This window comes from Protopterus annectens, chromosome 5.part0, assembly GCF_019279795.1.
Source record: "Protopterus annectens isolate FY-2018-M chromosome 5.part0, PAN1.0, whole genome shotgun sequence".
Lineage (NCBI taxonomy): Eukaryota > Metazoa > Chordata > Ceratodontiformes > Protopteridae > Protopterus > Protopterus annectens.
The window spans coordinates 2,317,298-2,345,274 of NC_056735.1; the positions used below are offsets into that span (position 1 = coordinate 2,317,298).

At 39.6% G+C, this 27,977-nt stretch overlaps 1 protein-coding gene across 1 annotated transcript in view; it reads right to left on the minus strand.

The window, feature by feature from the left end:
* HERC2 (HECT and RLD domain containing E3 ubiquitin protein ligase 2) overlaps positions 1–27,977 on the minus strand; it is a gene marked incomplete in the record, with an annotated part of 3,551,743 nt that overhangs the window by 1,398,738 nt on the left and 2,125,028 nt on the right. Inside the window, 1 exon segment of the mRNA XM_044072055.1 lies at positions 14,159–14,301. Within this exon segment, the coding sequence (XP_043927990.1) occupies positions 14,159–14,301 (143 nt within the window).

Below are 27,977 nucleotides of genomic sequence, written 5' to 3' on the forward strand. Positions count from 1 at the left end.
TGGCTGCTTTAGCCCTGGCAAAGGCCTTTATGGACATGGCTGCAGGCGGCCTAGCAGCACCACGCAGGGGTTGAAACATCCAAAGGGATGGTGTCCGATAATTCTTGTGAAACCACAGTAGCAGGTTGAATTTCAGAGGCCGATTCAACCAGGTTAGAAGGGGCCTCGGTAGTAGTCATGGATTCGGCTGAAGATAGAACCGTTTGCTCGGTTTCGCCGAAACCGAGACACTCGCTGTTTGCTTAACCGGTTTTGTTAAAACCGGACCGCGAGTGTCGGTCCTTTCTTTGCGTTTAACAACTTGTGAAGTCGGAGGATCCGACGGCATTATAAAATCTGAGCTGAAAAACTGTTCAGCAACTCCGACCGACGCCTAAGCGTCCGTCGGTTGAAAGAAGCACAGGCTAAACAAGCTGCTACGCCGTGGTCTGGGCCTAAACAAGGTAAGCAGTAAGAGTGGAAATCTTTATGAGGTATTTGTTTCCCACAAGTTAAACAGTTATTCACTTTTTCTGACATCGGCTGAGGCAAGAAAGAGTCCACGGGTACTTAGCTTTTAGAAGTCTTAGTAGTATTCGGTAGTAGTAATCTCTGGATCTGACCGACCGGCACTTGCGAACAGCTTCTGCGCAAGAAAGACTGAGGAAAATGGCGTCGGCTGATGCCTTTATACCCGAAGAACTGCAGCTATGACGTCGGGTGAAGTGCGACACCAGCCGAGGCCAGACCCAGACTTTGGAATCCGGCCGACCGAGGGGCTGCCTGACGACAGGACAACCCATTTGTAAGGACTGCAGATGCATCCTTGAAGGACATCTGTTAAATCCCACTGGCAGCCGACATTCGTCTCAGCCGCTGGGAATAGTATAGGTGCCAACTCATGTGTAGATCACGATCAGAACAATTGCCCCTAATTATCATGAACATCAAGTTCCTGCAAACTGGTCTACTAATCCAATATGTAGTCGACATTCGTCTCTACCACTTGGTTTTAGTTGCCAAAAATGACAAAAGTCAGTTATGGATGCGAAAACTAGTTCAACTTAAAACAAACCTAATAGAACTTGAAACAAAAGAGGGATATATTAAGAAGAGATGTTAATAATTATGAACCACATGTGGCAAGACCCATTGTTGCATTAGAAACCAGTATATGTAGTAAAAAATACAATCAGTATGGGTCTCTACCATATAACAAATAGGACTGCTGTCAATGACCAAAATATCATGATAGTTATAGAGAATGTCAAATTGTAGATGCTATAAAAGGAGGTACCGAAACTGATAGGATAAAGCCTGGTAGTGATGTAAAATTCAAGGATAAATACTTAAGACAAATATAGATGCCATCTATCACTCTCCTGTGTCAAGTACAAACCATTTGATCCTGAACAAAAAAGTATGCAAAATAGAAAAAAATATATAAATATATGTATGTTAGTTCAGAATTCAAACATACCAGTAGGAGGTAAAATGCCAAGCAAACCCATAAAGATTCAGAATAAGTGTAAATATAGTATTAAATTCCCTGCAATCAATCTGACAACTGGCTGAAAACAGCCAGGATGTAATCCCTAACTAAAATGACTGACACAGTGATGTAATCCTTGTAAACAGCTATATACTGTAGTTGTATACTGTAGAATAAATCTCAACACAATATGTAAAAAACAGTATACAAATGATGATTACCATACCGCAAAAATTATGATAAAATATTGATAGTAAGCATTATCCCATGCACAACCCCAGTCAGTAGAAAACTGATGTGCAACCCACAGAAATAGAGTCATTCATTAAATTCAAGCTCAATGCCCATTTCACTGTTCAAATCACGAACATGAATCCAAATCCAACACCAAAATGGTTAATAAGCCTTCGGATGACTAAATTAGATGGTTTCAGTCATTTAGATGGTAAAAAAATGGTGTTTAGTAAAAATAAGTAACCAAACATGACATAGAAAAATTCAAAATGGCGTCTGGCGTCATTGGTATATATATATATATATATATATATTATACATGCCCCAAAAGGTGAATATAGCTCCAGTGAACCCAAAAAGTCCAACCTGATGGTTATATCAAGAACAAATGTATAAATAAGTCACCTATTAAGGCAAATAAGAAACCAGCTTCCCCAAAGAGAATTTAGCGTACATCCGACGAATCCAACAAAGTAACACCATTGGCAAACATTGTTGAAAAAAAGATTCACCTTCATCCATTAAGTTCAACCCCAATGTCCATTTCCCTGTTGAAATCACAAACATAAATCCAAATATAACACCAAAATGGTCGATAAGCCTTCGGATAAATAAACTAGATGGTCCCAGTCATTTAGATGGCAAAAAGTGGTGTTTTAGTGAAGATAATTAACCCAACACGACTAAAGAGATTCAAAATGGCATCTGGCGTCGTTCGTGTATAAAATACATACCCAAAAAGATGAATATAGCACTACTAAAACACAAAAAAGGCCAAACCCAATGGTCACATCAAGAGTAAATGTAAAAATAAATCATCTATTAGGGCAGACGAAAAATCAGCTTCCCAAAAGGAATTCCACGTGAATCAACGAATCCAACGAAGTGGCACCAACAGCTACCAGTATTGAAAAAGGGAATCACCTTCATAAGCCCAAACTTGCAAATAGTTAAATAATCCAATAAAAATGGAAACTACATAAAGAAGTCAGCATTATGTATCCAGCCACAAATCTTGCTGCCATTCCAACCAGGCGTCCCCAGCGTGTGAAGAGACAATGGAGCAAACCAAAAAAGACACGCAAGGTGGATCCAGTGCAAGGCTCAAACCAAAAATGTCAAAACGCACAAAACGAGCCAGCACAAAGGTTAAGGCAAGCAAAAAACTACTTTACTGTGGCATGTTGAAAAACGAAAATAAAAAAACAGAGAAACTGCAAACCGGTTTCGGCCAATGTAATGGCCTTCTTCAGTGCAGAAAGAAAAAGTTAAAACGATGCATACTGATGTTCCTTATATACTGAATGATTTAAAGGGATATGTGACCAAGAAAAAGAAAAAGATTTTTGTTTAGTATAAACATTTCTTCAAAACAGAAAATCATGACAAAAATAAATGTAATCATATTACATATTATAGATCACATTAGTCCCCAGCAAAATAGGGAAAATACGCTCAGTTCAAACCCAAAAGTACAGCAATAAGTGTATAAATATATAGTATCAACATATTGCTTTATCCACATTCATTTAACCCAGGTTTGAACAAAGCACACAGTTTTGTAATCCATAATGCTTCCATATTATTGAGTTTATCATGCCAGCCTGCCTTGGTGAACCTCGGCAGCTGAATCCTATCAATGATAGTGAATTGAAATTGGGCAGTTTGGTGAATCAAAGTATGCTTGTATAGGGCATTTGTTGATTTTTTAGTTCTGATAGCACTAAGGTGCTCACTTACGCGAAATCTTAATGGACGAGAGGTTTGCAGTTTCTCTGTTTCTTGCCTTAACCTTTGTGCTGGCTTGTTTTGTGCGTTTTGACATTTTTGGTTTGAGCCTTGCACTGGATCCACCTTGCGTGTCTTTTTTGGTTTGCATCATTTATCATGTGACTAATTAATTTGTATATAAAAAAGGATGTGAGTGGAGTGTTATCATTTCTGAAGAAGTTCACAAGGAAATAAAAGTGAATGAAAGCGCTAATATTTGGTGTCCGTATTTTCAAGCCTTTGGATATACCATTACAGTTTCTGTGTTTTTTCAGTTTTGGTGTTTTTCAGCTGTTTTTTACGTAGAGATCCAAAGAGACTTGAGGGGTGGTATGTGGGAAACCAAAATAGAATACAGGGAACTTTACTGGCAGATTTTCTTAGAAGCCAGTAGGTTCCCTGGACTAAATGATGGTTTGTCCCTGGCCGCAGTTTTAAACCTGAGAGCGGCAAGACTATAATGTTTACAAAATTTTATAAAAATGTGATATTTATTGTATTAAGTTTATTCAAAATATGGCATTGCAAACATTTTATTTGATGAAGTAGCAATATAAATTAGAGCCATTAGAGGGCACACAGATAGCACTTTATGAACATTATAAGCTTAAATACCAAGTAATTTTAGGATTTATTACCCTTAGGAAAGATGTTTTATATATAATGATGTAGGGAGTAACACTGATTATTGTTTATTAAAAGAATTCATAAAGTGTAGGATTGTTGTTTTTAATCAAGTTATTAATGTGAGCAGAAGTAATATGAATTGTGGATAGAGTTTATGAAATGTTAATTTTAGGGATGTATTGCTTTTATTGGTGAATTTGTATTTAATTGAATTATTTAAGGCATGTGATTAGGGTTTTTAATTGTATCCGATGAAGTTGAGGATGAAAAGTGTGTGTGCTTTCATTGCTGCATTAAAACTGTTTTATGCCCGTGACAGCCAGCTGTTTTCTGGAGGTTCACTGAGGTGTGGATAACTGTTTCTTAGATGTAATTGCACCTTTTCTCCTTTCTGTGAATACATAGACAGATTATTTAAGATATGGCATTTTTAGGGGTGGGAAATGTTCTATTTGTTTTCATGTTGTAAAGAACTTTCCTACTATTCTGCAATTTATTTCCAAATAGAGGTTACACTTGCAATACAGAAGGAATTGTGTATAGTTTTATGTAGGTGAAAGTAAACTAAAGTGTAAAGTGCGTCTTCAAGAACATATAAGGGACATTTAAAAAGTTAACTGTGATAGTCCTTTAGCTATCCACTTTAAAGAATTTCATGCAACTAATTTTAAACTGTTACAAGGTTGCGTTTCAGAACAAGTGGGATCTATTTTTTTAGACCCTGTAGCAGTAGAAGAAAAATTGTTGTATAAAGAAACACTTTTTACTTTGAAATTTGATACCTTGGTTCCCAAGGGTTTAAACGCAAAACTTAACTGGAAGTATCTGATTTAATTAATTGTTTAATTGACTGAGTGAGTATATATAGGGTGAGGGAAGTTGCATTACATTTGTACTCCTTGAAGGCTTAACAGCTGAGGTGCTAGAGTGTGTTTGAAAAGAGAGTAAACTTGTTTATTTGAAGACTGTGCCTTCCTTTTGTGGTTCTATTATACCAATGAGATTGAAAAAAATAATTGTAGAATACTCAAGTGGATACTGGGCAAAGTAAACCAGGAGTAAAGGTGCTGCCATTAATTCCAATGCTCTCAATACAGACTGCACTGGAGGATGGTCTGTATCTAGAAGAACTTGGACTGCTTGTCTCAGTTGTAAGATCCTTTTGAATGGAAGGGAGACTTATGGAATTGATGTCCCTAAGAGATTCCCCAGAAACCTAAAAGCTGACTGGGAATCAAGTTGGATTTTGCTAAATTTATGGAAACTAGTACGGATCCACATAGCTGGAGAAGACTACCTTTTGCCTGAAGGAAGGACTCTTTGGATGCAGCAGTCAAGAGCCAGTCATCTGGATATGGTAAAATTGTGAATCTCTGAAATCGTAGATGAGTTGCTACAATTATCATGCTTTTGGTGAACATCCTTGGGGCTGTGGTGAGACCAAATAGCAAGGCACTGAATTGGTAATGGCTGGCTCCTAAGCAGATGTATCGGAATCTCATGAATTCCTGCTGAATCTTTATGTGAAGGTAAACATCGTGGAGATCTACTGAGCACATTTATTCTTTCTTCTTTAAACATGTAAGAATGGATTACACTAACAATTCAAAAGTGGGTCTTTCTGACACGAGAGTTTAGAAGACTCAGTTACAAAATGGGCCAGAGGTCCTCTGTTTTATTCAGAACCAAAAATAAGTAAGCATACAGCCCTGACCTGTGGTAGTTTGATGGGATGTCTTGGATGGCTGTTTTTTGTAACAGAGACAGAATCGCTGACATATTGGTGTTTGCCTGACTGGGTGGAAAATCTGAAAACAGGAAGTTGAGGGGTTCTAAAAATGGAATGTAATAACCTCCAGGTCTGTCTTCGGTGATGTGAACTATAAGTGAAGGTAAAGGCATATGCGTTCCCTGACTGCCTCCAAGGTGGGACAATCAGGCAACCCTTCAGGGATTCTGTGGTCACCTGTCAGAGAAGAGACCCTGGAAACCCAGATTCTGCAGAACCCATCAGCCACTGGGTCTGTGTCTGGTGATGTGACCATCTCTGCCATGTCCATGCCATGTCCATTCCTGTCAGAAGTGGAGTTGCACTGATTGTGGGACTTGTGAAACCAGAGTGATTGATCATCCTTTTGGTTCTTAACAAATCTGTATGGTAGTGACTCAAATTTCACTCCCACTGAAGACAGCATCTTGCTCAGACTTCTGAATGCTTTCCTTAACAGTCTTACAAAACAAGATGGTTCCCCTGAATGGAGCATTCGTGAAGGATGCTTTAAAGCTGTCTGCAAAATTGCATAGGTGCAGCCAGGCATGGCATCTCATAGCAATGTCTGCTCTAGTTGCCCTCTGTACCTCATCTGCCTCGCTGTAAAGAAAGTGCATGGATAGGTTGGCAATATTGTTTATGACTGACATATTAGCTTTCTGTGAATTAGGCTTGTTGTGCTAGTTCCCTCAGGAACCTGGTCATATGAACATCATTGTTCTCAGCTTTAAGTGAAGGTACCGGATGCATATGCCCACTTCTCTGGTCTATCCATGGCCACAGACTCCTAGTTGAGCAAATGAACAGCACAGTTCTATGATGGTTCTTTTTTGTTGGCGACTGCATTAATGATGGAATACACATGCAGGGTCTTAGTGCAAAAACTTTTGTTTTTAGGGGTCCAAGCATTTTATTGGGCTTCTTGGGGACTGCCTCATGCCAACCCAACCATTCTGTCAGCAGAAGAGACCAACTAGGAACTAGAAGGGGCTGTCCTATATGCCTCATACAGGACTACTTCATCCTGAGAGGAGGATTCAGTTGGCCAGGATTCCCAGTATCTCACCAAAGGACATGTCTTCAGGAGGGGATTGTGACAAGCCTTTTCTACCAACTGAATCAGTGTCTGATGTAATGGACTCATCCAATAAGTCTAAATGATTCCTCTTGCACGCCCTACTCTTAGGTGCCTCAGGGGAGGATGAACCTGAGTCCTCAGTGGGCTGTTGCTGCTGTAAGGCAGTAGGTTTGCGGTCAACAGCCCACGACTGCTCAAATGAAGCCTGCTGTGAAGCCAAATCCAAGAAGAGGTGGTCAAAGGAAGGACCAGTGTTCAGAGGATCATGTAGATCCACCTTATGAGGCAAAATGATTCTCCAAAAAAAAAAAGGACCAGCAGGGAGGTAAACTTTTGGAATACAATAATCCAAACAAGCAGCAAAAGCAATTCCAGATAACGGACACAGAGTCAGTAAGGCAAGTTTGTAAAAATCCACAAGTAAAGCAGGTTTATTATAAATCCACAAAGCTTTTGGGAAGAATCCCTTCCTCACTGTGTAAGACAATGTTAAAATCAATGACTCTCAAATATTTCAAAACATCACAGCCCAATCAAAGAGAAGATCCAATTTAAACTAATTAGAATTAATTAAAATTTAAAGTGACTCTGCATATAAAATCCTATATACAACCACATTAAAAAAGCATACGTACATATTAAGAGATTATAAAATGTGTTGCTTTTTTGTCAGTATAGGCTTAATACTTAGATGTATTTAGACCTGGTCTTTAGTCAGCATTTAAACATGTAATCCCACTCATTCACAAATGTCTGTGAATGTTTTTATTGATTGCTACAAGAACATTCTGAAGATCGCTGGGTAAAGAAGTCTCCAAGTTTATGCTTTTTTTTTTTTTTTTTACCCCTGTGATAAGATCATGCAAAGAAAATTTATTTTCCTGTCGGTCTCAAATGAGAAGTCCTGTTCTGCATAGATGTGGCTTTCCCCTATGCCCAGTCTGAAATCTTACTACCACCGGCCATGCCTTCTTTCCCTCTTGACTGCCTGGATGCCATGCTGTCCTATGTGCTCTTTCAATCAGGATTTGGGGTTCTGGTATTCCAGTCCACTGTACAATTAGGCCTTGTACTGCATTACAACAGGCCCTTCTGTTGTGTTTTTTTCTGGGATTCTCATAATTTTGATATTTTTCAGCCAGGTTCTGTCCTCTGCATCTCTCTAGCCATGCCTCCATGGTTCCTGTATGTGGCCTAAACTCTTCATTCTCAGAAATGATGTCATGCATCACTGCTGTATGTCCATTTTTTGTTTACTCCTTCAGGTTCTCATTTCCTTTACTTCTAGACATATGGTCTCAAGGATTATTTTTTTCCTGCTCTACCATCATTTACTGCCTCTTTCCTTTACTTGCAGAAGCTCCCCTCTTATTTTTCACTGGCATCCACATTAAGCCATTCTAGTTCTTTTTAAACCTTTTCTTGATAGCATTTTTGTAATTTTTTTTGCTTTCTCTGTAGAGTTCTGCAACCTTTCATAGTGACACCATACTAGAAGTTTCAATTGTAGTTTAGTACAGGAGATGGCTTCCAGTAATTCAGAGGGAAAAAAATCGAATGCACTCAGAGGTGTTTACAATAAGAACACACTGCAGGAATATACAAAGTCAAATGACAAAGGCTGTAAAAAGAAAAAGTTGTGTAGCTATTCAGATGTGCTGATAAAAACTGCTGAAATGAAGAAAAAACAGTCTTCATAATCACTGTTTGTAAAAGAGTTAGAACACACAGCACAAAGAGAAAACCAAAGATTTGTTGCTGCACCAGGGAATCTGGAAGGAATAGACTGGATAAGTGAAATGAATGTACAAACAACTTACTGAACTAAGGCTCCACAGCAGGATTTGTTAACTGTGAGGCTACAATAATCAGAAAGCAGACACAACCTATAATAGTAAAGATGCAATCATACCAGCAGAAAGAGCTGCTACTGACAAAACTGGCAGAAAGGAAAACTATTAAACATTGCAGATGTCATAGTGTTTACAGAAAATGATTACTTCCTGTATAGCACGTTTATTCTTGCAATCATAGAATGCTGAGAGGCATTGATGGGATTCAAGTTGCTATATTTAACAGTCTTTAGAATATTTTTTCCTGGATGATGGCGTGTTTGGACGAAGAACATATTGTAGAGTCAAGTTAAGCCAATGAAGAATTAACCAGCAAGCTGAAGGGAACTCTGTCAATATTCTGACAATAAAACCCATAGAAAGGCACTGACAGTGAAACATTTTCAATTGTTCCAAAGAAAAATGCCTGACTGGCAGAAAAAAGCTCAAGAGTTGACCAGAAGAATCAGGAGTACCTTGGATTTGAATTAGATACTGATTTTGGAAGACGAAGATGATCAGGAAGACCAGAAACACTGGGGAATTGCAGAATAAATAGGATACTATAAAGCATTAATGTCATTTTATATAGGAAGTAACTTGCAAAATGTGGCTCTGTAAAGTGTGTCTGAAAAAGATTAGAATTTTGATGACTGTTAAACTGACAGGTGACTTGTAAAGCATATATCCCACTTTATGTCATTAAAACTTAGGAAGACATTGAAAAGAATGGATTAATTTTATCTAAATCATTTTTAATTACTATTTGCATAAAATGTACATTATGTAACTTGCATGTTACACCATGAAGCAATTTTGTATAGCATGCAGTCGGGGGTATTTTAAACATCATTTGGGAAAGTCTTATCAATGAATGCTGTTCATATTAAAGATATTAAACCTAGCAAACACTTTCTTAGTTGTAAGATACACAGGCTTCACATGGTAACAAGATAAGAAAGGCTGAATAAAATCAAAGTTAATAAAGAGTTATCCTGGGCTGCTGGGCTGGGTTGTAAAAGACAAATTTACACGGTTCCAAATTATATGCTTACCTAAGCAGAAAATATCCCAGGAGCTGACTAGAAGAATCAGGAGTACCCTGGACTTGAACCAGATACTAATGTGTGGTGCTTAAGATGATCAGGAAGACCAGCAATAAAATAAAATTAGTCAGTAAATGGGAGAACTGTAAAGCATCAATCCCACTAGATGTGGTATAGACCTGTGAACTCAAGTTCCACAAGCAGAAGTAAAGGAAAAATACAGGAAGTGGCTGACTGTGTTAAAATGGTGGGAAAACCTGAAAATCTAAACCCCACTTTGCTGCTGATGTTCAAAAGTAGAAATGGAGTGAAGAAGAGACTGTAAGAAAAGCAGTTTTTGTGTTTATTAATATTTATATAAAAGTTTCCTGATGTAAACTGCATGTTGTTTAGTAAAGTGATTCTGTAAAGTATGTAGTATGAGGTACTTTAAATGTGAGGTTACAGGTGTTTTCAGTAACATTTGTATATTCCAGTGATAGTAAAGTAAGAATTCACTAGTTGTAAGATATCCAGGTGATTAAGTTTCTTAGTTTAAAGCTATAGACAAGTTTTTAAGCAAAATACTTAAGCCCAAATCCTGAAAAACAAGTAAAGCTGTTAACTTTTTCTTGCATTTGCAAAGCAACTAGGTTTTTTTATTTTTTTTATTAGCTCATTCTTTTGGCTAACGACATCCAGCATTTGAGTGTGGGCAGTTAATCCTGAGTTATCTGAACGATGTGTCTTAAGTGAAATCTGCAATGTACAATGGGATAACGGCAAGCAGTTCAGTGAAACAGTGCGTTTGGAGTGAAATCTACAAAGTAAAGTAATAAATTCAAAGTGATACTGGCAAGCAATCCAGTGAAAGTAAAAAGTAAAGATAGATATGAAGTTTGAAACTGTGGAAAATAAATAGTCAATATAAGTAGTTGCTTTTACAGCAATCTCATTTCTTTATAGAATTAAACATAACCACTTGTAATTTATTTTATTTTTTTTTACTTAACAGTGCACTTTTTCTTAAAGTTAAAATTAATGTTCAATGAAAGCATGCAAGTTGTTTTTAACACATGAAAATGGGATCCAGAAAACAGGCAGCAATCTGTGTAAGTGGGAACAAATTCTATAACATGCACATTATCATAGTTAACCTTAGCTTTAGAAAAGGAAATAACTGCAGGTGCAGTCCATCAGTTTGGCATTTCTGCTCCTATTTGCATGGGAATGCTTTCTTTTTTTTCAAAGAATATATGATTGTGTGGGCTTACTATAATATTTTTTTCATGAACGTTTTTATTAAAGCAAAAAATCTGGGAAATGTGACAAGGGGTCAAACAGAGATGAGAAAAAAATACATACTTGATCTGTCTGCCAGTCATTAGTCTGCATTGTAAATTAAAAGAGGATGGAGGTTTGAAAGTGCATGTCATTTTTTTGTATCTTCTTGTATCTTTTGTATTTTTATTTAAGCAAAATATTGGGCAAATGTGACATGGCTTAAGATGTACACAAGAAAAAGCAAGTACATACAAGATTAGCCAATCACCAACAGTAATGCTACAGATGATGTATTTGGATAGAAATGAATATACAACTTGGCAACTTTAACACCAAGACAGCTTTTCAGAGACCACTACTTTCTTTCAAAACAGCTCAACAGGCTCTTCCTTTTCCCTCTGTCCTCACTAGTCTTAATTCTTCTCCTCAGAGCCAACTCAGCAGGTAGCCATTCTGTCAGCTGATTAGGCTCTGTCTTTTGACCACTGCTGAAATTTCGTCTTAGCCTCTTACATGTGTAAATTGTTTCAGCACCTCTTGGAAAGAGAATCTTGAAGGAAACTAAGTATATCACTCTACATTTCAAATTCAGTGCCCAGCATATCTTCAAAGCTGGAACAAAGGTGTGGTGCTTCATTTTCATGTGAAATGAAAAGCCTTGCTCACAGAACAAATTGCATATCATTATATTAACTTTTTTCCATAGCAGGACAGAAATATTTTCACAACTGCATATGAGGCAAAAACTACAAATCTGCTGAGAAGCTGTAGAACTCGCTCTGTTAGGAAACAATATGGTGGGCTGTTTCAAGAAGAATTTCCTCTTCTGAGATATTGGACCATTTGAAGACCTGTTTTAGAATAAACCCTGCAGTCTTTCCATTCTTCATGCTTGGGGATTCCTGCAAATTGCAGGAGCTCTGTATTGCAGTTCAATTAGTTTTTATTCCAGTTCTTCGGTCCTGGCTTGACTTTTCTGTCACTGTATGCATGAATTCTTATATTTCTCCTTGTTATGTGTCAGTGGCTTTAAAAGTGAACTGAATGCACTTTTTCCAGTTCTGCCTTGGCTGCCTCTGCAATCAACTGATTCACTTTTTGTTTCAAGCCTGGTGATCAATGTGGCTATCTGAGCTAGAGTCAGTTTCTCCTCCAGTTTAGCAAGTATCACTCCATTTCATTCTACCTTGGTGATCTAAAAAACCCAAACTCACAGACAGTGCTAGGGTCGGCACTCTACATGGTTTCCTGACAAGTAAGCATGTTCTTGGACCATTTCTCTTACCCATCTTCATGGACAAGCTGCTAAGCTGGGTTGGGCAAAATAAAATATCGTGGTGCTATTTAATTTAAGATCACTGCTGAACAGATTTACTTATTTTTAACTGAAGAGATAAAAGTAAGAACCAATTTTCACTTTTTAAGTGAAGCACTATTGGACACGTCTTTCTAGGGGTCACCTTCACAATTGTGTTTTTAAAACAACAAAATGCATACAGTTGAGAATGTGATTAGCATTTTAAAAAGCTGTCATGCATGTACTGCAACTGCAGTACAGTGGGGATCAGAACATTTGCTCTTTTTCTCACTGCTGTGATACTGGACCTGGTATACATATTTAACAGGAGGTGTCAGGTGTGCAGGGTAGTTTACCCCCTGCAAAAAACATTATTTCTCCTGTTAGCCTGCTTTTGATTTTTAAAATGTTGGTAATGTGGTCTCAACTATGTTAAATTCAGCATTTTACAAAAATGATCACCTGAACTAGATCCCTTTCTACGGACCATCTCCAGAAGTTAAGAAGTTTTATTTTTTTGGATGCTCATTACAACTGAGAAGTCGTTAATATGAAGATAATGCGTTAAATGAGAATGCCTAAAAAGGATCCCACTAGAGCATGAATTAATGAGTGACAGAATGAAGGAATTTTACCTGGCAAGTAACTAAACAGAATGCTTCCATGCTCCTTATAACAAAAATTAGGACTTGTGTCAAAAAACAAAGTCCTAATGAACAAATGCTTAACAACCAAAGCTAAAGGACCACAAATGCACTTTCAATGTAAAACTGTACTTTCATTGACAATAATTAAAAAAAACACTTAAAAACAATGTTTTAGTAGTGAGGATAGAGACTCCTGTATCATTTCATACTCCACTTACCCAAATATGCCAACTACATGGTTTAAAAATCTTGGAGAAACAGAAATAGTTACCTATATGGAAAGATTACCCCCCCCCCAGCAACAGACATACAGTGCAATTACAAATCAGGTAAAACAGAACTCCAGTTGCAATTCTGAAGGTTGCAACACTTTCAAAAAAGACCACACAACAGAAATTCAAATGTCAGTTATAAGAAATAATTTCATACAGAATTGTCATTTAATTTAATGGAAAGTGTTAAAATACTTCACTTAAGCAGTCTCTGATAGCAGGAAAATGGTCTCAAAGACTAATGACCCTTTATTCATGTATGTGCAGCTCTCACAACTAGTGACATTGATTCTAACATTTCAGTATTCATTCACAGAACTATGTACCAAAAGCACTTGATATGAACTCTGTTCTTTAACAAGATGGATGCAGCCAAGTATGTGATTTGTAAAATTTGTATGCAGCAGCAGTTTGCCTGCTACAAGAACATTAAATGGTCCAACTTCGAACATATGCATAACTAAAAGTACAAGTGAGCAGCAAATAAGATAAATGTATTCAGAATTAAGTATTTTTGTTATATTACTAGCTATCCAAGTGCTGCACCATTAAATCCAAACTTAAGATACAATCATCAGAAAAAGGAGCAGTTATACTGAGAGGAAAGTAGCAAGACAGGAGATTGGTGGACAAATTATAACATTTTTGGCTAGTCCTGGTGATGAAGGACTAAAAGTCAGTGTACAGTTCAAGAAATCTGGGTTATTCTCTCTGTAGCAATAGCATTGAACCAAGTTCTGAAATAAAACAATGTTCCTTTCGACGGGTTCTGCTTTACAAGGGAAAACCAACATTATTATTATACTACTGGCTTATAATGTTAACTATCTACATAAAAGTTCTCACTAACCACAGAAAATGCAGATTCAGCTTCCTCAATATCTTCTACAATTTCATCATCAGAATATTCATCTGACACACTTTCGGCATCTGAAAGGTCTGAGATCTGAACATCTGGGTGATCCAGTAGCCAACCAACCAGTGCTTCTACTCCTAGAAAACAAGAAAATCACTTTTACTCATCCAAAGACTGGAACGGATTTCTAATGCAAAATCCACTTTCAGCAGCAGCCTACAGGAAATGTTATCTGCCATAAAAAGCATTTAAAGCAAATGTCAAGGAAAATTGTCTTGTACATATTAACACAGCAGCTCATACATACCATTTACAAGTCTTACGTTTAAAAGCCCTCAAGGGCATGTTATCATTAACTATATCTTCATTAAAAAATAACGTGCATTAAGCAATTTTTTCTTCATTTAACCCTTTAATGAAATTTAAATAGTCTGTGACACAGTTATAGGTTGACGACAATGGTCAGATGTTAGTATGAGAACACTGCAAAATTCAATAATCAGGAAAGTACAGTTATGTAAGATCTTACCATAACAGCAGAAGTCCTACTTCTCACCATTACACTATTCTTTACTCTTGGGATATCCTCCTGAGGACAGTGTATCATCCAGCCAGCATACCAAAGCCCTTATATCTTCCAGGTGTCACATGTCAGACATATGTCCAACATGCAATGTGTAAGGTACATATATGACGTACAGACACCTAATCCTCAGAACTGAAATGTCCCAGGAGAACCAAAGCAACCTAAGAGAAACAATAATATGCAGATCCAGGAAGGGAACAAGGAGATAAGGATGGAATAGGGACTTCTCGGCCAGAAGTAAGACAACAGAAAACAATAGGGGCTGGAGGGAGGGACCAATTACAGTAACAGTGACAAATAGGACATCTACGGTTAAGGTTAAGATCTCATAAAACTGTACTATGCCCTTCCTTATCACTCTAGAAATATTCTTTATACCTGAGAAAGGACAAAAGCTACTGGAAAACATGGGAGGAAGAAGGCAGAGAAAAGCCCTCCACAAACCCATGAAGGATGGCCTTAGCAAATCCTGGTCTAGCCCTGGAAATGACATCCAACTTACAATGCTTGGGACAGAAGACCAAGTAGCACCTTCCAACTTGGATCTAGTATCCAGACCCTTGAAAAAAGGCATCAGAAGAGGCTACTACCCTGGTAGAATGAGCATGAACAGAAGAGGAAAGCTGCCTGGCATGAACAGTATACCAAAAGGAAATGGCTTTTGTGATCCAAGAGGAGATGATTTGCTTAGACAATGTCAAATCCAGCAATAAATCCACAGAGCTGACTTTGAAACCACTAAACTTAATTTATTGAATTAAGCGCTTTTGTCAGGCGTTCACCCCAAGACTTCATCAGAATAATTAAAATTAAACATCTCATTAAATACAAAAATACTCCTATCACATGTCTAAATTATACATACCAACTGGTTAAAACCTAACACTAAGATTTAAAACACAGCCTCCTATTCCAAACATATTACTAATTACTAGTTAGGACATACTCAATATTCTAGCAACATTTATAAAATGTTGTAACGAGTAATTAACAATTCAATAAATTAACCTAAATATAAATAAAAACATTGTAACCAAAATCATGGTAAATGCAGTAAATGCAAATTTACATTAATGCAACCAGTACATGTTTATTCTATGTAACTACAAGTGAAAATCGGACTTAAGTTTTAAATAACTTGAAATGGATAATGTGTCATTTAATCCATAATTGTTGGTAGCATTGCATCTCAATTGCCAGAGTAATTCCTCCTTGTATTCAAGAAGTAACTCAACAGGTCCATCCCTGGTCCCTTCAAGACATATTTGTTCCAAAACAGAAAATTTTAAAGTATGCTGTGGATACTCTATAATATGCCTAGCCAGGACATTTTTTGTCAATGTCAAATCCAATTTACTGGCATGAAAGGAGACAAAAAAGTTGCTCAGATTTTCTGATATGTTTTTTTCTTATTCAAATAATACCGGAGCTATGTAAATCCAAGGTGTGTAGTACACCTCGTTAGAAGTCTGTGGAGAAGGTAAAATGAATGGACTGGTTCAAACACTAATCACTAACCACCTTAGGCATAAAAAAAATGATTGGTATGAAGTGACACCTTGTCCTTGTGAAAAAAACAAAAAAGAAGGAACCACCATGAGAGCCTGGAGTTCAGAAACCCTCTTGGCAGAAGTAAGAGTCATCAACAATACAGTTTTCTAAGTACAATGCTGCAGAGATGTAGAAAAACAGGGCTTGAAAGGGGACTGAGACAATTCTTCACGAACAAAATTAAGGTCTCAAGAAGAAGAAATAAGCTTTCCTACAGGCCTGATATGAAGGACATATATTAGGAATTGCTTGACTTCAAAACTAGAAGCCAAAGGTGGACTCAGAGGCACACAGGCTGGAATGGCTGACTAACAAACGAATACGCCAGATCAAAACTGATCAATTCACACAAATAAAGAAAAGACTGTAGGGATCCCCACAGAAAAACGGTCCAGGTCCGGCATGAAATGCCAAATAGAAAATCTTTTACCATTTATCCACATAGGATTTTCAAGTAGTGGGTTTTCTGGCCTCATGGAAAACATGAAGTACCTCCTCTGAAAATTGATGCCTGAAAGGAATCAAACAACTATCACCCAAAGTGTCAGTCGAAGTGTGGACAAGTGAGGGTGAATGAGAGAACCCTTGTCTTGTGTTGTAAGATGCATCTTGTGAGATAACCTGTGATGATTACCCCTGGCCTGGTGAAAGAGAAGATGGAACCAGTGCTGTTTGGACCAAAAGGGAGTCATCAGCAAGATTTTGGATGTGTCCCACATAACCTTGTGCAAGACTCTCAGAAGTAGAGGAAGACAAACATACAGAAACATCCCTTTCCAAGAAAGAGACAAGGCATCCATTCTCTTGGTGAAAGGACTTGGCACTCTGGAACAGAGCTGGGGAAGTTGTCTGTTCAGAAGGCAAGCAAAAAGATCTACCTACAGAGTACCCCACCAATGTACAATGCCCAGAAATACCACCCTGTGAATCATCCATTCATGAGGATTTGTCCTGGAGCTGATCAAAGAGTCTGCCACTAGATTAAGCAGTTTACATCCTTTCAAAGCACAAAGAACCAGGTGATGGGAAACTGCAACACCCCAAGCCTGAAGAGCTGACCTGCAAAGAAGGTAATATTTTGTGATCCCTTGCTTGTTAATGTACCACATGGCTGTGGTATTGTCTGTAAAAACATTTAGAGGCCCTGGAACCAAAAGACAGTAAAGGAACTGAAGAGCTAGGATTAGAGCCCTTATGTCTTTGTTGATGATATGGTTTGACATTTGTTGATGGGATCAAAGACCCTGGAACTTTCAGGTTGTTGAAGGAAGCTCCCCAACCTTGAATGGAAGTATCTGTGTAAATCTCCTGAGTAGGAAGAGGAACCTGAAAATGAAAGTCCATATTTAGGAAAACCTGCTGAATCTACCAGAGGAGATAGAGCTTGGCACATGGTAAGAGAGGGACCATACAATTCAAAGGATGTGTAGTGCTGAAGCCAAACAATATTGACATACTTCTGAAATTTCTCAAGTGGAGTTTGGCAAAATGAACCATGGAAATGTTGGATGCCATATACCTCAAAGCTCTGAGAAATTCCCTTGCAGGAAGAACTGAAGCAGAAGGAAGAGCCAAAAATAAGCAGAAAAAAGGAGGATCTTGGGAGACAGGACGCAAGCCTACATTGGAATGGTCTGAATCCTGCAACCCAAAACACTTGGTCCTGGGAATTAACACAGACTTTTTGAGATTGAGGATGAATTCCACACTGTGCAGAAGAAGCACAGTGAAATGCAGATTTTGCTGAGTGGAAGCTTGAATTAGAAGGTCATGCAAATAAGGGAACACGCATTTGAATTTCTTGAAGTCTGCAAGAGGCTACCACATGGGCCACACATTTGGTAAAGCCCCTTGGAGCTGCAGGCCAAAAGGCAAAGCAGAGAAAGTACAGTTGTGTACGCTTACCATAAATGTAGATGTTCGAGTGTATTCACTGTTGCAGTCATTACATTTGGGTAATCTGCTGGCAGGTTGCCCTCAGTCGGCCTGATTAACAAAGTCTTGGGTCCTGTGTCAGTTGCTGTCCCTTCTTCTATGACATCAGGGGTATAAAAAATGCAGCCGACGCCATTACATCAGTTTTTCTTGCTCCAGATGTCAGGTGCCCCCCAAATGGGGAGCCAAATATTTAAGTAATTAAAAACACAAAAGTATACCTCCAAACAAAAGCAAATACACCAAAAAGGCTTTTAAGTATAGTAAAGGAAAGTAGAGGTATAGTAAGAGAAAAACAGGGGGTTGGAGGGAGGGTTACCAGGACTGCAACAGTGAATACACTCAACATCTACATTTATGGTAAGTGTACACAACTGTACTATGTTCTTCGTGTTTCACTGTTGCAGTCATTACATTTGGGTAGATTCCCAAAGCTATGGTTGGGAGGATGGATTTATACAGCATTAGGACCAGCAATAAGGCCCCACAGGACAGCAGTGGCAAAGCCAGCTCTGGATTTAGAGAAGAAAGGTAAATGGTAATGTTTGGTGAACGTATGAACTGAGCTCCAGGTAGCAGCTTCTGGAATGTCTCTGGTAGGAACACCTCTGAGAAAGGCTGTAGAAGTAGATGCAGCCCTGGTGGAATGAGATCTGATCCCCTGGGGGATAGTTTTACCATGGTGCATATAGCAGAAACAAATACAATAGCTTATCCATTTGGAAATAGTCTGCTTTGAAATAGCCTTTCCCTCTGCCCCTGCCACCAGTAGTTGTTCAGATTTTCTTAGAGATTTTGTCCTGTTTAAGTAAAATCTAAGTTGTCTGTGTACATCCAATGAATGAAGAATCTGCTCCCCCTTGTTCTGTGGATTGGGAAAGAAAGTTGGCAAATGAGCAGTCTGATTAAGAGCCACACTGGATACCACCTTAGGCATGAAGGATGGATTGGTCCTGAGAGACACCCTGTCCGCATGAAAAATAATGAAAGGCTCCACTGCCATAAAAGCATGTAATTCAGAAATCCTTCTAGCTGAAGTGACTGCTAAAAGGAAAGCCGTTTTCCAGGAGAGAAATTTTAAGTCTGCAGTAGCAGTTGGTTCAAAAGGATGGAGAGTGAGTTTTTCCAATACACAATTAAGGTCCCAAGCAGGGGTTGGAGCTCTCCTGGGTGGTCTCAATTTTTTTGCCCCTCTGAGATACTGCTTTAGCAGAGGATGAGAAGAAGGAAGGTTCTGTGTTGTAATGAGCTGAAATGGCTGAGGCATGGATTTTTATGGAAGAAAAGGACAGGCCCTTGTGAAGCATCTCAGTTAAGTATTGTAAAATCTGAGGAATATTGGGGGCACTGTTATGCTTATCCCTTGTGATTGATTCCAGGCACAGAATCTTTTCCATTTGTCAGCATAAAGATTTTCTAGTACTAGGCCTTCTTGCCTCCAGAATGACATCCATCACAGGTTTGCTGAGGGATGCTAAGGGTGAATTTAGGTGATTAGCCACACTGCAATATTCAAAGTTTGTAGCTGAGTGTGCAGAATTTGGTTGTTCTGCTGAGACAGTAAGTAAGGTGTCTGAGGCAGGTGCCACGGTGGAAGGTGTGACACATTGCGCAGGAGTGGGTACCAGTGTTGGCGAGGCCAGTCTGGAGCAATCAAAATCATTTTTGGTTTGTCCTGTTTGACTTTTAGTAGAACTTTGGAGAGCAGAGGGAGAAAAGCATAGAATGATAGGTTTTTCCAGCTAAATGATAGAGCATCCACTTTCCAGGCTTTTTTGTGATGAGTTCTTGTGCAGAATTTGTCCAACTGATAGTTCTGGGGTGAGGAAAAAATATCTATGTCTGGACTCCCCCATTTGCATGTCAACAGGTCGAAAATCCGTGGTTCCAGTTTTCATTCGTGTGGGTCCATGAGATTTCTGCTTAGTTCGTCTGCCAGAGTATTCAGCTTTCCTGGCAGGAATTGAGCTTGTAGTTTTATTTGGTAGGTCAAGGCCGTGTTCCACAATGCCATGGCTAGTCTGCAAAGGGGGTAGGAGTGTGTACCCCCCTGCTGGTTTATGTACCACATAACTGTGGTGTTGTCTGTCTTTATCATTAATTGTCCTGGATGAAGGTAGTCCTTGAAGGCTGTCAGTGCATTCAGTACAGCTAGTATCTCTTTTTGATTGATATGAAGGTACATTTGATTTGGGCTTCATTTGCCCTGAATGCACTTCCCTGCCAGATGAGCCCCCCAAGCATAGTCTGATGCGTCTGTAGTTAGAGTTTGGGCAGCAGAGGGGTGGAGTGAATGTTAGTCCCTTGTTTTGGTGGCAGGCCTCTGCCCACCATAGGAACTCAGTTGCAGGCAAGGTATGATAGGAATCATTGTTTCCAGGCTGTGACAATGTTGACTCCATAAACTCTTAAGTACCACTGAAGTGTCCTCATATACAGTCTTGCATATGGAATTAGAAGAATGCAGGAGGCCATGAACCCCAAGGCTTGCAGAATTTGTCCTGCAGATAGCAGGGTTTTTGTGGCCACCTGTTTGAAGTAAGTTACCAAATGAATTTGCTTTTCTGGCGTAAGGTAAGCCATCTGTGCAGTTGTATTCAAGCTTGCACCCAGGAATGTAATTTTTTGAGGGGGTACGAGTTGTGATTTCTTTTCATTTATTGTGTACCCTAGACAAGTTAGAACCCTTTTTACAAACGCCAAATGTTTTTGAAGAATGTCCCTGTTTTCTGCCTGAATTAGACAATCGTCTAGGTATGGATATATCTGAATATTTCTTTGCCTGCAAAATGCAATTACTGGAGCCAGGCACTTTGTGAAGACCCTGGGCGCAGTAGATAAGCCAAAGGCAGTGCAGAGAACTGGTAATGCAAATAGCCTGCTTTGAAGCGAAGGTATCTTCTGCAAGATTCCCTGATTGGTATATGCAGGTAAACCTCTTAAGTCTAGAGTTACCAACCAGGCATCTTTGCCTAGCATAGGAAGTAACTGTTGAAGAGTCAGCATCTTGAATTTTAGAATGTCCAGAAATGTGTTTAGAGTAGATAAGTCCAGAACTGGATGCCATGATTTGTCTTTTCTGGGTACCAGGAAAAGTCTTGAATAGAAACCTTGTCCCTTTTCCTCTTCTGGTACAGGCTGAATAGCTCCCATGTTCATAAGAGACAGTACTTGTTTCTGGGCCTCTGCCCACTGATTTGGGGGCAGGTCTGGCCATCCGTTTGGGATTGGCAAAGTGTGGAAATGAAATCTGTATCCCTGGAATACTATATTTAAAACCCATTTGTCCTGGGTTATAAGTTGCCAGTTTCTTGCATGAAGTGCCAGTTCCCCCCCCCCAAAGGGGCAGCTAAAAGGCAAGTGCTTGGTAAGTGTAGAGGGAAGTCATTGAGACTGCTTACCATAGAGAAGTGCCTTGTTGTTTGCAGATTTGGAGGAGGAGGCACCCCATTGTTTTGTTCTAAAAGTCCCTTAAGGCTGAAACCTGGAGCCTTTGGAATGTCTGGGTTTGACTTGAGTGACTGATTTAGCTTTATCTTCCATCTTTTTAAAACTTCTTCAGTCTTATTAGTGCCAAGCATGCCTTCTTAGCACAGACAAAGAATCAAAACCACATTGCAAAGTATGTTTTCCACACAGTCAGAAATTAACATAATTTTCTGTTTAAGCAGCCCCATGATATGCTGCTGATATTTAAGCATATGAAATTGACAGTTTAAAGCCCTGATTGCCAAGGTTGCAGAAGTGTAAACCTTCTTACCCCATCTATCCAGCGCCCTGGAATCTCTATCAGAAGGGGTAGGATTTTTAGCAGTAGAGGTCTTAATGCCCTTGGGACCCTGAGAAATGGTTTTAGGATCTGCAATAGGATTTTTGAAAAGGAATTGGTGAGAGTCAGGAACCCTGTAGTATCTGGCTGGCTTACAAAGAGCCGGAGGGAGAGAATCAGGAGCCATACTAGATTCTGTAAAAACATCATCAACAATGTCTAGAACAGGAGGTATAACCAAAGGCCTATGCTGAGGAAGAAGGAGAAAATCCTTAAGTCTCTTTTTCGATTCAGAGAAATCCTGACTTTCCCAGAGGAAATGTTCCCTTAAGGTACATAAAGTTTCTCCAAAAGAAAAATCCTTAGGGGGAGAAGCAGAAGGAATAGAAACTTCTGCATCAGAGTCCTCATAAGTAGGTATAGACAAATCCTGTTCATTAGAAGAGTCAGAAGAAACAGAATCCTGTTCAGAAGATTCATAATCAATATCTTACCTAGGCCTCTTAGAAGGGGAGGGTTGGCTACCCCTGATCAGAGTAATTAAATCTTCAGCCATTTTGATCACTTGTTTTTTAGGCATAGGGGCCTGTACATGTGGCCCGGGTGTTGATTTTTTTAGACATAGATTTAGATTTTGGCCTTAGTTTTGAAGATGGCGTCAGTCTAATATACAAATCTGTAGGCCTGAAAACACCCTCAGAATCCGGTGCCTGCACAGCGGCTCAGGACCCATTTAAGATAGATACATCCGCGGGTTCCAAACCTGAAGCAACTCGTGGCATACCGGACTCCGAATGGGTCTCAGTAGAGGTCTGCGAATTAGAAGTAGCGGGTATCAGGGGTTGCGAAAGCACCTGAGTACCGGCGAACTAGCGACTGGCTTAGGAGAAGCATCGTCGTTAGTTTTGGAACTCGGCCTGTCTCTGTTTTTTTTCTTTGCATTTTTTAGGTATTCTGGTAGTCGGATTGCTAACCAATGACATTTCTGGATAATTAAAGAATGAGCCAAAATATTTAGAAGCAAAAATATAACGGCGTTTAATAGTGCGTTGATTAAATTTAGCACAAAACCGACAGCAAAGGTACGTTGTGCTCACGGCCTAGGCAAGGAATACAGTACAAATGAAAATCCTTATGAGGTATTTGCTTCCCACAACTAATGCAATTATTAACTTTTACTGACATCGGTAAGGAGCAAGAAAAAGTTTCCCCAACGGGGTACTTAGCTTTTTAGTTGAAGACTTCATTTCTGAAACTCGAAAATGAAAATTTAAGGAGTGGGCTGACCGGCACTTGCGAACTGCTTCTGCTTCAGGCACCGCTTGGCAAGAAAGACTGATTTAATGGTGTCGGCTGAATGTTTTATACCCCTGACAACCTGACGTCATGGAAGAAGGGACAGCAACTGACGCAGGACCCAAGACTTTGTTAATCAGGCCGACTGAGGGCAACCTGCCAGCAGATTACCCAAATGTAATGACTGCAACAGTGACACACGAAGATTATCTGATAAGAGAAAGAAACAGAAATATAAAAACTTCCTGAAGACAGGGTAAATAGGAATATGGAGGCAAGCATCCTTCAAATCCAGAGCAACCAGAAAAGCTTGTGGAAGCAAAACAGGGGAAAGTGTCTGAAGAGACAACATCCTGAAAGAAGAAACCTTAAAATTGTTGAGAAAGGATAGCTCTAGGATGGGTCTCCGTGACCTCTCCTTTATGGGAGCAAGAAACATTCAGGAATAAAAACTAGTTCCCTGCTAAGAAAACAGAACAGGTTGGGTGGTTCCTCGTTCTACCAGACTGCAGAGTCAAAGGAAAATGCAGAAGCTGGCAAGGACGCTGAGGAAGGGACTTCCAAGCCATAAAATAATAGTGTTAGATGGAGAAAACCAAGGCATCTGTGGTCATTTGCTGCCAAACAGGAAGGACTGGGTTAGCTTGAGGGACAGAGGAATCTGGATGAGGGGGAGGGGAAGCTGAATGTCAGACAGAGGAAAGTTTGCCAGGAAAAGAAGATTCTTGGTCTCCAGAACTCTGAGTGGGTTTGTCTGGAAAAATCCACTTAAAACCCCATTACTCCTAGAAGGTTGTCTAGACCGCCTGAAGACAAAGGACAATTCCAATAGATAGTTCCTCTAGAACTTATGAACAGAAGACGACAAAAATTATTTTTACGTCTTGCATAACCTTGCCCTTATCCATAGGGTCATAAACAATTCTGTAGAGGCAGTGCCAAAAAGATTCTGGATGTCTAAGTGAGAATCTAAAAGTTTGATCTTAAAGTCATCAGGCTAGGCCTGCAGGCAAAACCAGGAATATCTCCTCCTGACTGAACCAGACGCAGCTGCCCTACAAGAGACATTGGTTGCATCATAGCTGCATTTAAAGGAATATCGAGCTACCCAAGAGGCAGGACTCAGAACAGAAAGAAGAGAAGCCTTACTGTTCAAATCAGCTGGAAGAGAAGAGTCAGGGTCATATCTAATTTATTTATTTTACATTTGTTTACCTGGGAGGTCCGACTGGACAGAGCTGTCCGTTTTCAGTGGAGGCCCTGGGAGAAAAGCCCCAGAACAATTGCTAACATGCTATGTATAAGACATTTACATGCGCATTGTGGTTTACACATTCACTTACAAAAATATAGCAGATAACGTAAGATTGCATAAGATATTTACATAAGCTTAGAGATTTAACATACAATTAAAAGTATAGCAGGTAGTAACATATGATGGTTGTTCACACAGTATGTTTAGCAGAGATAATTTTGAAGATGTACTGAAGATAAGACAAGAAAGGAAAACTAAAAAAGGAGGAGAATATAGACAAGTTCATATGAGGTGCATTGATATTTTAAGGGAAAACTTTTCAACTTAGTCTATGGGAGAGTTAATGGGTATAGATGGGACAGTGGGGAGTAGGCAGCAGTGAGTTGGCAAGTAACGTGTGACAATACATAGTGCATCTCTGGGAGCTTTAAAGAGGAGATTGGATAATCATGTGGCTAATCATGGCTTATCATTAACATGGCTAATCATGTGGGCCTGACAATTAATGGCCCTAAAAGCCAAAGTAGCAGCAGTATACAGTTTTTACTCCATAACGCAACACTAGTCAAAAAAATAAAAGCATGTAAGAGGAAAGGAGTTTGGATGGCTCATCTGTAGACATGGAACCAATGGGATAAGACGAAGGACTTTTATACATGTGTTTAGGATCCTCAGGAACTTTAATCTGTCTGGCTTCTTAGGGGCTGGAGGTTGAGTCAGAAGCCTTAGAAGCTGCTGTAAATGTGTCCAAAAGGGTCAGTTAATACAAGTGGGAATGTACAAGGTCTGGGTGAGTCCATTTGCAAGAGTTAATAATAAATCTTTTCAACCTCTGCAACCTGGCAACAGTCCCACAAAGTATTCCATCATTCAGGTCATCGTGTCCCCAAAAGACAATTCCTTAAAAGGAGAGTCAGGGGACGATCTTCTTCATCAGACCCCACCGCTAAAGGAGAGTATATCTATGAGGAATATGCTAAATAATCTTCACCAGAGTCCAACTCCTCATCAAAAGAGACAGAATTCCTAGGTTTCTTAGATGGAGTGGAAGACCAGGGAGGAGCTCCAACAGAGACAGACAATCCTTGTGTGGTTTTAGAACCATAAGTGCATTATACAGCCCCGGAGTAAAGTTCTGCCACTTTTTGTGAAGATCTTTAGTCATGATAGCTGCATGTTTGGTTTTAGGTTTCTTTTTAAAAGGAACATCTGCCTTGACAAATCTATTCAATTCTGATCTCCGCCTAGATTCGATGAGGGTACAAGGCACCTCTTCCCTAGCTAAAACATGAGGAATCTCCCTACGCCCTTCAGATATAATCGGTCATGGTTCCCCCTCTACATCTGTAGCAGACACAGCCTCAGCAGGCATGCAAGTAGGCAACTCTGTGTTGGCATACAAATGGGTCAAGGCAGAGGGAACTGGCGTCAGCATCCAACGTTCCTCAGGCTCCTCAATCAAACCTAAGGAGAGACCTGGTGGAAGCTGGACAGAAGCAAGTTCAGTATGTGCATTCTTGGCTTTTTTTCTTAAGTGACAGCTCAATCTTGGGACAGGTTGATTCAGCCATGGTGCTCAGTCAATAATGTCAGGTGTTGGTTTTCCAAATAAATAGAAAGGGACAAAAGACAGCTGCAGAGTGTCTTATGGACAAACACCTGACAGATATCACACTGAGAAGGTTGTGCACAGCACCCAGGCAAAAAGGCATTTCACGTGTCTACCTCTATGGAGAATCTGCCTTCCCACACTCACATTTTTCCTTCCTGGATGTCACAGGCACTTATCTTTAGAAGGCTCTGTTGATGAAGCAGCTCACTGAACAGTGCACAAAGCAAATGCAGGGGGAGCATCAGACTGGTTGCAAATAAGTTCAGAGAATTAGGTGGCTGTGTGTCACGTGTGTACCTTACACTTTTGCACATAGGGCATACATCTGACATACAATGCCTGCAAGGTGTGAAGGCTTTGGTATGCTGGCCAGACATTAGAATATCCTTGGCAGGATAACCTAAGAGCAAAGAATACTGCAACAGTGATAAGGAAGGACATATACAGCTAGCAACAGAGACTCTTATGAACTGGCAGCAATTTCAGACATATCCTCACAACACTAGTGACGTTTTATCATATTTTTTCTTTAAGTGAATCCTCTCCAAGTGAAAATGCCAGCCCTTCTGCAGGATCTATCACCCATTCATTCCTACTGCACAGGCTCCAGTACCTCGTATCACCCTCTGGGGAATTTATTTTCTCTTCAACTGAGATTACTCTTTTAGAACCTAAACTCTTGCAGCAAATGTTACTGAGGACAAGGGCTGACCAGAGGTGAGGCAGTTATGCAGGCAGCCACAAGGATGGAAGAGTTTTCCTTGGCACCATCAATCCTGCATCTTGGCACCTAATGTGTACCAATTTCTACTCAACTCCAGCGACCAAGCTTCTGTACACAAGTCAAACTGCAGCTGGTGCATTACTATATGACCTAAAAGGCGTCCATGTTTCACCAATAGGTGCTGGCCATGCAGCTGCTGGGTTGTCTGCATCCCCTCACCATTGAGGGATGGCACTGACAGCACACACTCAGTCCTCCCAGCTGGTTTCTTTATTGTCCAGACTCCTACTCAATGCTGGGCCATCATCTAGGCTGCAGTCAGGACTTTGCTCTTCTGTGCCAAAGAGATGACCTACTTACACTGTGGTGTGTGACAACACTGAACAGCGGTGTCAGAGGAGGCAGGAAGGAAATTTCCAAATGGATAGCCACCACAGAGGCTGTGCCTTGAAGTAAGAATGTCTAATTTTAGAAAATCGCAGTGGCATGTAAAATGAATGCAACTCTGTTAATCCCGACTCCCTTCTTTCATACTACTAACTTATTTTTTTCTTCTGTACAGATTGCTATTTCTCACATGTAATTTCTGAAGCTTGAATACAAGCTTTAAGTGAATGGACTAGATTTTGGAATTCTTTCTCTGAGAAAATATGAATCATCTAGCTTATTCTACTTCTTGTTGCAGGCTTTACCTGCAGTGATCACTTCCTGCCTAATTCGTACTCTAATGTGACAGTATAGGCATTGACGTTTACAATAATGAACTTAAGTACAGCAAATCTACTAACTACAATTCGTCGTGTAGGATGCTTTCAGATTTCTGTACTTATGCTCTTCACTAACAGCAATAAATACAATTAAATAAATAATTACAGCAGTGCTGCATAAGGTACAGATCCCCCCAATTGCACCTTTCCTCAGCTCTTCCTGTACAGTTTTGTACTGTGGCCAAAGCACAATGAAACACCTATGCTAAGTAAACACAGAATGAAAGCCACTTCTATCAAGTTTAAGCAAACAAGAACAGCTTCTTATGGGATTCATATTTTGCATTACTTTCTTCTTCCTAGGGATTCTGAACTTAG